The sequence below is a fragment of the Melopsittacus undulatus genome, chromosome 3 (genome assembly GCF_012275295.1).
Source record: "Melopsittacus undulatus isolate bMelUnd1 chromosome 3, bMelUnd1.mat.Z, whole genome shotgun sequence".
Classification (NCBI taxonomy): Eukaryota; Metazoa; Chordata; class Aves; order Psittaciformes; family Psittaculidae; genus Melopsittacus; species Melopsittacus undulatus.
In genome coordinates, this window is record NC_047529.1 from 76,148,948 (window position 1) to 76,161,924 (window position 12,977).

Below are 12,977 nucleotides of genomic sequence, written 5' to 3' on the forward strand. Positions count from 1 at the left end.
TACTCTGGATCATGTGCGCTTTTGTTGAGGACCTGCTTTGGTTTTTAGTGGCTCTCGTGCTGGGAGAGTGCCATATGTACCCTTCATCTTTGGTAAGGGGTGTAGTATTGGGGGCGCGGTCAGTCATCAATGTTTTACCAAACTGAACAGTTTTTCAGTTGTGCTTTTGGATTTTGCAGTGGGGCTTCCCAAGCCAGGTACTGACATTGGTTCGAGGGCCAGAAGAAGGTCTGTTGTGTAGCATTTGTATCTGCTTCCCATTAGAAACTTATGCTTTTGTGCTTCTCTGGTGCCACATTAACTCAGAATATTGCTGTTATGTCAATTCTTAGGTCTGAAATTATGTCCTTAATCCCTCCTAGCTGGGGATCCAACTTGCAGGTGTGGCTGTGGCTGATGGGTACATGTGAGGTGTCTGCAAAGATGGTATCTTGTTTGTGTTGTGGCATCCAGGACTAAAATAGTAAGACAAGCAGGAAGGGCTAGTGGTTCATTAATCTTGCATTGTTGTCCAGCACTCCTGTATAACTGTACTCATATTTCTAGTAGCAACAGTCATCAAGCTTTTAATTCCTGTAATTACAGTAGTGTAAATGGGTTTCACTCTGATTTAGGCTCGTAGTGCCAGGCAGCAACTCAAAAGAAGATATTTTTCCATCTGGTGAAAATGGCAATTCTGGACAAAAAGGAAAAAGCAAAAATGTTGTTTTGTCAGAGTGGAAATTCTGAATAATATTTTGGGGTTGGTTCTCCTTGTTTGCTTCAGTGATCAGCCACCTAAAAACACTTAAACCTGAATGAGAAGGGTCTGAGTTTGCTGTAGTGGTTTCCCAAGCACAGGGCAAGCTTGTCCCTGCTTTGCTTCTGACCACTAAAACTAGAATCCAGGTCACAAGCACCTGCCTCTAAAAAATCCCTTGGCTGGGGCTCTGGACACCAGTGTGGAAGATAATCTGTTGAGCCAGGAGATTGCTCATTCGTTGCTGTAACCTTTTCAGCTCAACTGACCATTCCTTTCCATTGATTTGCTGTTATTGACCAGTATATGCTGTCACTGATGGTATAAGCCAGCTACCTGCCAGGATTCATACTTTCAGAGGCAGCTGGCTGCATACATAGTCATAAGGTAGAATGCTAAAGGCCACGTACTTCTTCAGATTTTATTTGACTTGTATAAATCCAGTTTAATGGGCTTTCCTGCAGCTTTCCAGATATGTCTTTCATTAACATGTAAATTGGCTGTCCTAGAGCTGTTAATTATCTTTGCAGAAAACGTTGGCTATGGCCATATAACGTACTCTTTTTTACTGTTCTTGATGTTTCCTACTGAAGTGTGCCTGTATCTCTTCTGTTTCAGAAGATACACAGATTCACTTTATCTTTTCTGTTAAGAAGAGGACAAAGAGGTTACAGCTTTGTGTTGTCTTATAGGAAAACAACTGCCTGGCTTCAGCATTATTCACCAGCCTCCCACCCCATTAAATGGGCACTCAAATAAGAAGCTTAGCACTGCATTTGGTTGGCTTGCCCTTTGAAGGATTTGGGATTTTTTTTTAAGTGTATGCCTGGCAAAGAAGGCCGCAGAGGAGGATATCAGGTGCTCGGATAAAGGCAGCATCTGCTCTTATAGGGTGTGCTGTGTCCAGAATTTGGCAGTGGCAGTGAAACAGGTAGGCATAACAAGTAACAAAATTGTTGAACTCCAGTTTCCAAGACACCAACAAGCAAATTGATTTTCGTATTAAAAAAATCCTAATTCTGATCATCAAATTCTGAACTTTTTAAATACATCTTTTCTGGAAAAAAAACCCAAAGGATTGTTTTCAGCTTCACCAGCTGCTTAAAAACAGTCTCTGTCCTTTAATAGTAGAAGAAAGATCTTGATGCTTCTGTTAAGAAGTCCTCATGACAAGCTCCAATCTGTCATTTTTAACTGCCTGCTTTGAACAAATGGCATCCACAGGGTACAGTTTTACTGCACAGGCAAGGCAGCTACGGCAGTAAGACACATTTAGCACTATGGATTATCTTTGCCAAATCTTGGGCTCCTGAGAAGCGTGACTGCTACCTTGCTAATAAACACCAGATGACTTCATTATGAAGATCAAGCCTGCGTTGGGCTGAGCAATACTTCATGAGTCAGCCCACCCTGGTAAGTGAACACTGGGTGCATGTAAGGGAGAAGGACAGACACGCAGGAGTACTTGGCTGTTGTCCACAGTAGTTAACAGGAGCTGCTTCCCCTATCAGTGCTGTGGTCTGAACCATTGCACATTATCATCTTTTACACCTCTTGTTGTGAGAACCTGCATAGAACAGATGGTTGTAGCTGCCTGGTAGTCTTTGTGTGTTGCAGCTGCCTCCTAGGTGTGCTCCCTTTGCAGATGCACGGTGCCCCTGAGCAACAGCTTTTTTTACAGTGGTGCACATGCTTCTTAAATGCAGCCTTAGATATGGTTGCCCATGTCTAGTTACAGTTTTTAGCCTTCTCAGCTCATGGCCAGTGATCCCCGATGCAGCACAGCTTTATCACAGATGCTGGAGGGGTTGGGAATGGGGTGCATATGGCAACTCCTTCCCTGGTATAAAACAGACTGTATAGCTGATGATCAGCAGGAGCACACAGAGCAGTAGTTCTACACAATTCTACCCCATACCTGCCTACAGGTTTGGGGTTCAAGGTGAGTTTTAGTGTGAGCAAACTAGGCTACAAGAGTGCTCCCCACCGCAGGAGGGTCCTGCTGTTCCCAGTCATGTGCTTGTGGCTTAGTTTCAGGATGTAACAGCCTGTGTTGCATGTGCTTAGACTTGAGTTCCAAGAGCAGCTCTTTCCTCATCTGCACTGTGGGAATAAAAGATTACCATGGCATTTTCCTACAAAGCACAGGATGGGAACAGGGACACAACTACTGAATTACCAAGCTGCCTTTAGCATAAGACATAAATATGCCAATGACTTAAGCCATCAGCTGGTCTCAACTACTCTCCATATTTCCATTGTATTTCCATAGCTAATAAATGAGCAGACGACAGTGTTTCTTCAAAAAGGGACTGTCATTGTCCATGTGCTTTTTCAGTGTGAAGTATGTTGTTTTGCACTGGCTTGCTGTGAACAAAAACTGTGGTGAGTTTTGGAACTGTGCTAGAAAACCAACTAAGGATGCCTTTAATCTCTTTGTAGGTCAGAGCAGTGTTCCGAATAGCTCCCCAGTCCTTTTTAGAACAGTTGAGGCATGTTATTTCAGCACAGCACTTCACTTAACAGAGGTCTGTTGTAATACGCAGGTTCACTTGCCTGGTTGAGTAAAACCAGGCATTTCTTGCTGACCACTTCTGATTCTGCTGCACAGCCTCACAGCACACAGCGTGCATTTTACTTTAACACAGGAATGAGTTTAGCAATGCAAATACCAGGGCCTGCCAACACTGCAGCTAGTTGAGATCTACCAGAAGACACTGCATAAGCCTTGATTGCACAACAGAAAGTAAGTAGCAGAACAATGCCAGCATTACTGTTGTAGCTATACGGGTGTCTACTCTCCTTCTGGGTGTCCATTCCAGAATAACTGCAGCAGTCCAGCTATTTCAGATAAGGGTGCTTTATTTCAAGTGGCAGAAAAGGATTAATATATAAATTTCACACAAAAATGTTTTTCTGAAGGTCTTTTATCCGTACATCATTACATATTCTTGTATATGATTTGTACCTGAAATGAAATAAAACATCTTAAGATGTTTAAGATTAATAAAAAGAAATAACTTAGAATAAAGAACTTTTCAAAGCTCTAGATAAGGTTAGGTTGTATATACATGTCCCTCCAGGGGCACAATCTTTACCTTTAAACATGAAATGTAGCCTGGACAGATAATCTATTCCCTTAAATAAAAATCCTTGTGCAAAAGATTGATTTTTGCATTACAATTACAATTTCTGTAGGAACAATAAGGGGACAAAAGTTTACAATTCTAAATCAGTATTTGCCTTCCTCAAGCTATTTTTGTTTTCCTCTAAGACAAGAAGTTTGTCGAATCCTTCTGACAGGCCACCACCCTCTTCATCATCACTAAATGTAACCCAGTGACTGAAATCTTTCAAGCTGGGGTGTTTTAGACTTTCTGGAGTGTGTGCTGAAGAAGCTGATGCCACCTGCATAGAAGGAGGGCAGGAACAATCCAGGTCCAGGTCCAAAAGATTGGTGTTCTCTGCAAGGAAGGTGGTGTCTGAGTGCTGTGCATGCTGCCTGCCTGGTACAGGAGGATACTGAAGGTTGGCCATCAATTCTGTGGTGCTTGGTGCCAGCTGCTTAGTTGTGTTGTCTTCTGGGCTGGTAGAGAAGGTAGGAGCTGAGAGAGATGCCTGCATGGGGCCATGAGAATCCTGAGTCTGAGGGCAGAGCCCAGGATTGTTGTTGTTGGAGTTGAACATTAGCCCACTAAAAAGTGGGTTGTCACTGCTCTGGAGAACTTGCAGATGGAGAGCTGCAGGAGCTGACTTCTTTCTTCTTGGTGGCACCTTTGGTGCAAAAGAGGCATTTTGCGAAGGCAGTGCAATGGCCTCATCCATGCTGGAAGAGGGGGCCTGCCTTTCACTGATCCCCCTGCTCTCCTGAGGCTTCCCAGGTTGTGTGATTCTGGGTTTAGGGACTGGGGTAATCCTAGTTGGAGTAAGAATAGGTCCAGCTTCTAGACAGGGCTCTGGAAAGCCAAAAGGAGGCTGTGCTGCCTGTTGGTCAAACTGCTCTTCTGTAGATGTGGCCTGAGGGGAAAAAGGAACAAGAAGAAATGTGAGACTAAAAAGGGTACCTTTAACTCTGAGTCACTGCTAGTGCAAGTCTTATTGCTGGTACTACTGAGAAAAGCTGACAGTCCTGGAATGAAAAAGAGCAGTACAAAGAGGAGGCTTGACAGTGCAGTTTTATACTGCATTTGCTTGGTTCTGTTCTCACATGTTGTGCCTTGGACCTACGCTCATTTACAGAGTGCTGGCTGAGGACGAGGACACTACAGCTTGTTCACTCCCTGTACGAGAAATACATCTCTGAGTCTCTCTTTCCTGTTAGGATATTTCTCCAGGCCCAATTAACACAGCTCTGGGGAGTTATTTATTTGTTACATCTCTGCTGACTAATATTATTTAAGCAAGAACGCATAGGGAGGGCAAAATTAGCACATGCCTTTGGGTATATGCCGTTAGGTTCTGTCAAAGGAAGAATATGAAAGATTATATTTGTCTTTCTTTTGTACATAAATTGCTTTCACCATTAAATAATCATTTTAGCAGCTCTAGAGATGAAGAACTATTATCCCTATTGTTGAGACCCGACAGAGACCTCCAGGTTTGCATTTTTAAGAAGTATTGAGTAGAATCCAGCATTCAAAGTGAAAGGCTGAATCCCATTACAAGGTGTGTGCGCAAAGTTAGATGTCTCTGAACAGGATACAGAACAGCATACTGATGATGAAGCTGCCTCAAATCATTACAGAGCAGACCACTCATGATGCGGTCAGAAGTAAACACTGTGATAAAGAAGGGATGAGTCTGAAATCCTGAGAAGCTTTAGACAAACCAACAGAAAAATAACAAAATCTAAAAGAATGGACTGAGAAATAGAAAAGCTGAATACAACCAAGTAAGGAACTCATGGCTCTCTTTTCTTTCTGATCTTTCTTACATTTTTACGCCTTGGTGACTACAATACACAAAATCATTTCAGTGCCTGCTGGCCAAGAGCTTCAAATGACAGGACTTCATACACAAAACTGTTTAACAGGCCACCCCTCCTGCCATCGTTCACATTCTGTAATGGAGGCTGGATGCATTTTGCTGCAACTATCTTACATTTTCCACTTTGATTCCGGTCCGTTGCAGCGGTACTGGCTTCTTCGTAGTTGGAACTTTGGGTGGTGGGCGATGGGGCACAAGCATGGGTCCTGCTTGTGCCCCCTGAAACGATGCTGACTTTGTCAAGCTGGGAAGAGGCTCTGGTTTGGTGAAGGATTGGTTTTTAGCTGGAGCAGACTTTACTGAATCTTCCTGTAGTCCTGAAATGCAAAACCAAATAGTGTCTTAGCCTGACCAGAATGTAGCTTTGAGGTAATTTCTTTCAGTCATATTTCCTAAAAAGTGCATGCCTGAAGGTCTGGCTCAGGCCAGGAAGGCAGGTTTTAGAAATAAACCCAGACCTTTGCAGTCCCGTCACATCTGTACAAGGCAGTTAGGGAAAAATTCCCTTGCCTGGAATAATTTCATGCCAAGCCTGCAGTGCTGTGCCACCATTTTGCCAAGTGGAAAAAACACTGGCTGGGGGTCAGCAGTACTGGACTCACTCAAGTCCTGAGTCTCCTTTTGCCTTGGTTTTCTTATCTGGAAAATCAAGGTAATGCTGCTAAGCACATCTTGTACTTTGGGAAGAACTATACATGCCAACTGGTTGTATAGCACAAAGGACCGAAAGTGATGCTGACAGGACAAGCTTCCTGAGTGAAATGCTTAATGTGAATTTCAAAATCAATGGAGAGTAAATGTGATTTTAAAGCCAAATGAACAGTACTCTCTGAGGAACAAACATCAAGATGCTTTTATGATATTTCTAATTAAACTGGATTATTCCAGATTGCATTTGCTCCATTTACACATGAAAAGGGATATTTTCTTTCTAAACTGAGAGCCTTGCAAACTCAGGTAGCTTCTCAGAGTCATGCTGCATTCCTTCTCATTCATATAGCATCAGCAGAAGGACAGCTTGCAGCCCTGGAGGGTATATTCAACACCACCTAAGTTTCAATACCTAAGCTGGTTTCCTGCTCTAACTTGCCCTTGCAAGAAGCTCTTCTCCAGGGATTAGACAGTCTAAACACAGAGTGGTTTTTTTAGCTCAGCTATTCAAGCTACAGTAGTGCAAGATTCTGTTCAGGTTACATCTATACTCACTGCCCAAATATGAACAGAATCCTGGTTATTTCTCCCACTATTGTACTTGCTTTATAGTTCTGCTTGGACTAGTGAGCATTCACCAAATAGAGCAGCAAATATCCTTTATGCAACCCTGAGCTAACCCAGGTACCATCTTTATCTTTTAATTTTCAGACTAAATCTGGACATAAATAGCCCTAGGTGCTCTCAGTAACAGGTTCTAAAATGAAATACACAACTTGAGTCATCTTGGAAATGAAGGTTAGTGTTATCAAACCTGTCAGAGAATACCAAGTACAGCCTTGTCTAAATGTGCGTGTCAGTGTTCAGGTGAGTTTATGAACAAAAGTATGTGCTTCTGGGCTATGATGGAACGGATGAATACCCCTGCAGTTTTCTTTAAATAAAGATTTCTGTGCTCACCTCCTTTAGCTTCCATAAGACATCTAATAGCTTCTTCTGCTTCCTCAGCTGTGGTGGTTTTGATCTGCTTGACGTTGTAAGGTTTACTTATTCCAGTCCGGACTTTGGGCTTAAAAAAAACCCAACCAAGAATAAGCGATCTCGAGAGAACTGATTTTTCTAGTATGCCTGTAATCCTACAGCTAAGCTCAGATACCTGCAAAGCTCTGTCTTTACCAGTGGCTATTCAACAATCTATAAATAATGCAGCAATGCTGGGGGGTCTTTTGGAAGATACTACATCTTTGTTACCACTAAACAGGCAGACCAATGGTTTATTGTCACAGCTAGTCCCCTAGCCATCCCCTGTTCAATACTCTGGGGTTCTTATCCAGTGAGACAGGAGTGGGGAGGTGTTCCCACATTCTGGTCTTGATCTCCTCAGAGGGCTAGCAGCCTTGCTGGCAATGGTCAGGAGTTGTATTCTGGGCGCTAGCATGGCCCATCAAAAAGAGGTGAGAAAAGAATCAAAGCATATTATTGTGGTGTTGAAAATTCAAGTCAGCATCTGCCAAAAAGCAGTAGGTGGAATAAACCAACAGTGACTCAGTCTTGCACCACTCTCTCCTTCTTTGGCCTCTCTAATACCTAGCAAATTAATAACATTTATCTGGTGTCTAGCAGGTCCTATAATCTAGTATTACAGTACAAAGAAGTTCATCTCGGCATTTCCAGGTCAGGCATGTGACGAACTGCCTTCCTTGTATGGCAGGTGTGTCACAATCACAGAATGGTTTGGGTTGGAAGGCACCTTAAAGATTATTCAGTTCCAACCCTCCTGCCATGGGCAGGGACAGCTTCCACTTGACCAGGTTGCTCCAAGCCCCATCCAACCTGGGCTTGAACACTGCCAGGGGTGGAGCCATCCACAACCTTTCTGGGCAACCTGTTCCAGTGCCTTACCACTCTTATAGTGGGGAATTGTTTCCTACTATCTAATCTAAATTTACCCGCTTTCAGCCATGTACATGGTGCTCAGTGGCTACTGTGTCCACATGGATGGGGCTGATCAGGACAACACTAAGTGGCCACGCTGAGTGGCAGGACTCACTGGCTGCTGAGGGGCTCCAGGTAGCAGCTTTGCCATTGCCAGGATGGAGCAGGAGGAGTGGCTTTCTGGAGAGAGGGAACCATCCGAGGGGGACTTTTTGCTTGGTGTTCCAGCTGAAAGAGGAATAAAAATGGCTTTTTACATTCAAGAGCTGGTCCAACATTTTATCTGCAATGGAGCAAAAGCAATGTGCTTTGAAATTATTTGTGGTAAGTAAAAAAGATGCTGTCACCCTCCCTGCTCCTCCAGGGACAGACTTTGGGTAAAATGTTCCCATAGGATACTGAGCACTTTGAGTCCCTCTGCCCAAGTGTCAAGAGCCAGACACTTTAATCTAGAAGGAGTGATGGGCTGAATTATTACTGGTCTAATCTAAACTGAAAAATATTATCAAACCAGAATGAAATGCTGAAATCTGGAACTGCTTCAGGAAGCAATTTCCTAGTTAGTCTTGCTTTCATTTAATTCATTTAATAACCTCAGCTGAGCATTAACACACAATCACAGAACACCAGGGTTGGAAGGAACTTCAAGGATCATCTGGTCCAACCTTTCTAGGCAAGCATGACCTAGACTTGATGTCCCAGCACCTTGTCCAGCTGAATCTTTAAAGTGTCCAACAATGGGGAATCCACCATTTCCCTGGGGAGATTATTCCAACGGCTGATTGTTCTGTTTGTGAAAAAATTTGTGTCCCGTTGGAATCTCCCCAGAAGTTCCAGGCACAGAAATACAGATACCAGAGTTGTCACTTCTGTGCAACAAGATTTGGAAATGAATGTGAATAATCCCAAGTAACTTATCTTTCAGTAGCAAGTCTGACAGAGCCTTTAAGACTGAAAAATACACACAGAAGAGAGACTTTAGGGCTGCAAGAAAAATGTGATAGCTTGTGTCCTACAGAAGGTGAAGATGATTATGCTGATCTAGCAATCAGCATTCATCTGAGAAGTAGCCATAAAACCAGGAGCAGCATAGCACTGATGGCATCTCGGGTGGGTAAAGCTTAGGTGAAGAGCATCACTTCCCCTTTGTGCCTCACTGAGAATTATAATCCACTTTGCATTTGTTTCTCATAAACACAGAATCAAGAACTGCTTGCAAAACAGGAAAGGACAAAAACTGTCTAGAACACATATTTTGTCAAAGCTTTTTAACAGGAAAATTACAATTAAGTCAGAACAAAGAAACTGAAAGAAAACACACAGTGACATTGAAAGTCAACAGGCATAAATACTGATATTTATTTTTATTGCCACAAAGTGGCTGGTTAACTCGCTAACCTGAGTTAGTATGGAACATATGGGCCATTCCATCCTCACTAAAGACATTTGTTTGTGGAGAATCTGTCACCCTAAGGACAAACTTCTCCCACTAACTGCAGCCACATTCAGGCTGAAACAGACTGGGAAGCAAGTGTAAATACCTCAACAGCCTCACATATCAGAACAAGGTAGTACTTTCTTTGTCAACTACGATTGGCAGCAAAACTGTTCAGCTGGTGCCAACATAGGTTAAAGAAAGTTAAACTCACCTGGAGGGGGAGGCCTCTGTGGTGGCTGAAGTGGCCGAGGCCTGGTAGGAATGGACAGAGACCTGCTTGGAGGTCGGCGACAGCATTCCTCACCCACCTCCAGCTCCTGCTTCAGATCAGCCAGGTCTGAATCATCTAGGGAAATTATAGGAAGAATCTGTATTAGATACCTTCTGGGTGAGATGCACTAAATTCGGAGGGTCAGGAGAGAGGGAATTATGAATGGCAAGCCTCAATCAGGTATCTCAGCAACATGCCGTGGCTCCTTTCATCTTGTTTTGCTCTCACTAAATGTCTTTCTGCTCCCACTCCAAGAAACATGTATGCTTTTGTCAGACACTTCTCTCTCTCCCCTTTTGCAGCATTTATTAACTGTTTATACCAACACAAAGACTGCCTGCATCTGATTTCAGTGTTACTAGTCACCGTACTAGGTTCTGAGCTTTTTACAGCAAGAACTGGTGACACCTGTTCTCACTCAACCTTTGTCATGACAGCCACAAGGAGGCTGGTTAATTATGGCCAATCCCTTGTTCTTCCTTCCTGAATATAGGAATTTCCCTCTGAAAATTAGACAACTTTCCTTGCACAGAAGAACTGGTTTATGCTAGTGAAAAATCTGGACGGCTCACATGTTACATATCTGTTTTGCGGAGTACAACTGCCTCAGTCTGGTAGCCCCTGGCTGCGCCTTACATGACTAGGTAATTTCAGTCTTTCCTCCTGCCTAAGCCTCTCTGACAACTCAAGAAGTGAGAAGCAGTGATTGCTTTTGTTTCCCCCTCTGCTATATTGAGGGCTTTCAATTCAGTTCTCTTACCCTGCCACAGCTACCCAGCCATGCAGCTCTGATCTTTAGGACTCCAAAATTCACTGGGTTTAATCTTGTCCCTGTGGCTTGGAGAGGATGGGGAAGGAGCTGTGTAGCAGCAGTCTCTGATACTTGAGGCATTTTTACACAAGTTCTTGTTTTTCAGAAGGCTGTGCTCTGCAGGGAATACTGAGCTGCCTCACAGTTCCCATCTCCCACTCAGCAGCGGATGGTAGCCACAGACAGTCTGTGATCTGCCCAACCTGCCCTCCCCCTACTCGTTGCATTTTCTATACTTTTAAGCTGCAAATGCACATTCACCAGTGAGATGGAAGGAGTCATGCAAGCCCCTTGGCTTGAAATTCTGGCAGTAACACTGAACACAGCCAAAAACCAGCCATCACCACTCTATTCCCCTAAAAGGCTGCTGGTTTTAGGCTACGGCTTCCAGTGACATCAATTTTGTGAGGCTGTGCCCTTCTTTGACCTCAGAAACATACATACACACTGTTCTGCCCATCACTGGTTTCCATCTGTGTCTAATATCAGCTATACAATCATCATACCTTCGACTGGGAGTTAGCCAGAATTGGAAGCTCATGGACACATCTGAAATTGTAGAGACTTTCACGATGGACTGAATATATAATATTTTGAGCTCTGTGAGATCATGACTGCACCTTGACCTCCTTCAAACTATATAATCTCCATTTACTTTGTGATCCTTTTTGTGGGAAAGAGTTAGTGTGGGTGAAAAGAATCACTGCAATTCTCCGTAGCTTAATGAATCATCACACAGTAGGCCAGAGGTGTTTGGAGGGCAAGTCATCCTATAATACAAAGTGATTGGCTTCACAATATTTAATGACAGATTACTTCTCAACTCAGGGCTAGGTTTCTGGGTCTGGCCACACTGCACTCAGCATGACTCAAGGCAGGCATGAAAGCTGTATATCACTCTGATTGTTTGGAAAATCTGTGTAAAGTTAGGAATTTCATTTAATCTTTTTGAACTCTACTTCTGACTCAGCCGTTGAAAGCATTAAAGTTTTCACTTGTATGTCAGAAGATAAAGCACTTCTGAGAGAGCACAGAATGACAGCTACTGAATTACTTGCTGTCACAATGAAGTGTTCAGTGCATGACCCAGCCTGTCAATGCTTGGTCACCAAAGCATGCCCTGATCACATCCCACTGTAAGACCTCCACTGGTTTGACTGGTTCTTGCTGCAGTTTTTATCAGTATTCTCTTCACAGCTTTATCTTCTCTTTATTGAGTCAGTTCCCATTAACATACAAACAAGCCAGGGGACCAGGAAAAAAAGGTAACTAATTTATGAAGCACTAAAAGAATTAATATACCTATTGTGTGAACCTCAACTTCCTCCAAAAGAAATAAAATGGGAACAAAGAAGAAACTTTAGGCCTCCTTGAAGTATGCTGTTCAAACAAAACCACTCCTGTACTTCCCAGCTTACACCTGACTGCACTGCCACAGCTACTGTTCAAAGGACAGAGCCAAGCCTGTCACTGAATCTACAGAATTCCTTTGGTTTGATTTTCCTCAGTCCTTCACTAATAAGAAAATAACAGACATTTTTTTTTGTTGTATTCTCTGGTGCCAAACAACATGAAATGGATAGAAAGACTTAATTTCTCCTGACTATGAAAGGAAACCAGCATTTCTCAGCATTCTTGCCTTGCCCTGGCTACAGAGAAGGAGGATGTATTATTTGTGTTGCTGTTATGCCTGAGGACCTCAGCTTCTGTCACGAACTCAAAGGAGAGGCTGAGCATGAGCATGTACCAAAAAGATGATCCTTATCTTTGGAGGACCTAAAATGAAAATCAAAATGAACAGGGAAATACAGACAAAAGGAGAAACTTTCAGGTTGTACTTTAAGGAAGGTAGATACTCTACCTTTATAGAGCTGTGGGTTGTGTCCAGATTTGCTTGAAAGAGGTGCAGATGCAAACTGTGCAGAGCTCTCAGGCATATCTTCTGCTGTGTCGTCTACTAGGTGTTGACACAAAGTATCATCTAAATAGTCATCTTCATCCTCCACTATATCACCTGAATTAAAATATTAAGAAAGAATTAGTGAGGAAATGTATTCTCTGTCTCTCTCTGCTACTAGTCAATGCATTTAATATACAGGTTGGGCAAGCTTCTTATGTAACCCACGTGTTTCATTACAGCTTGTTT

The 12,977-nt window shown here is 43.0% G+C and overlaps 1 protein-coding gene across 1 annotated transcript in view; it reads right to left on the reverse strand.

The window, feature by feature from the left end:
- Positions 1-3,583: 3,583 nt before the first annotated feature.
- The window catches only part of SYNJ2 (synaptojanin 2), a 67,845-nt gene continuing 58,451 nt past the window's right edge, over positions 3,584-12,977 (reverse strand). The window contains exons 22-27 of the mRNA XM_034060558.1: positions 12,693-12,845; positions 9,961-10,095; positions 8,427-8,539; positions 7,337-7,445; positions 5,840-6,042; positions 3,584-4,756 (exon numbers count right to left, since the gene is read on the reverse strand). Coding sequence (XP_033916449.1) covers positions 3,959-4,756; positions 5,840-6,042; positions 7,337-7,445; positions 8,427-8,539; positions 9,961-10,095; positions 12,693-12,845 — 1,511 coding nt within the window. The 3' untranslated portion in view covers positions 3,584-3,958. The remainder of the gene's footprint in view (positions 4,757-5,839; positions 6,043-7,336; positions 7,446-8,426; positions 8,540-9,960; positions 10,096-12,692; positions 12,846-12,977) is intronic.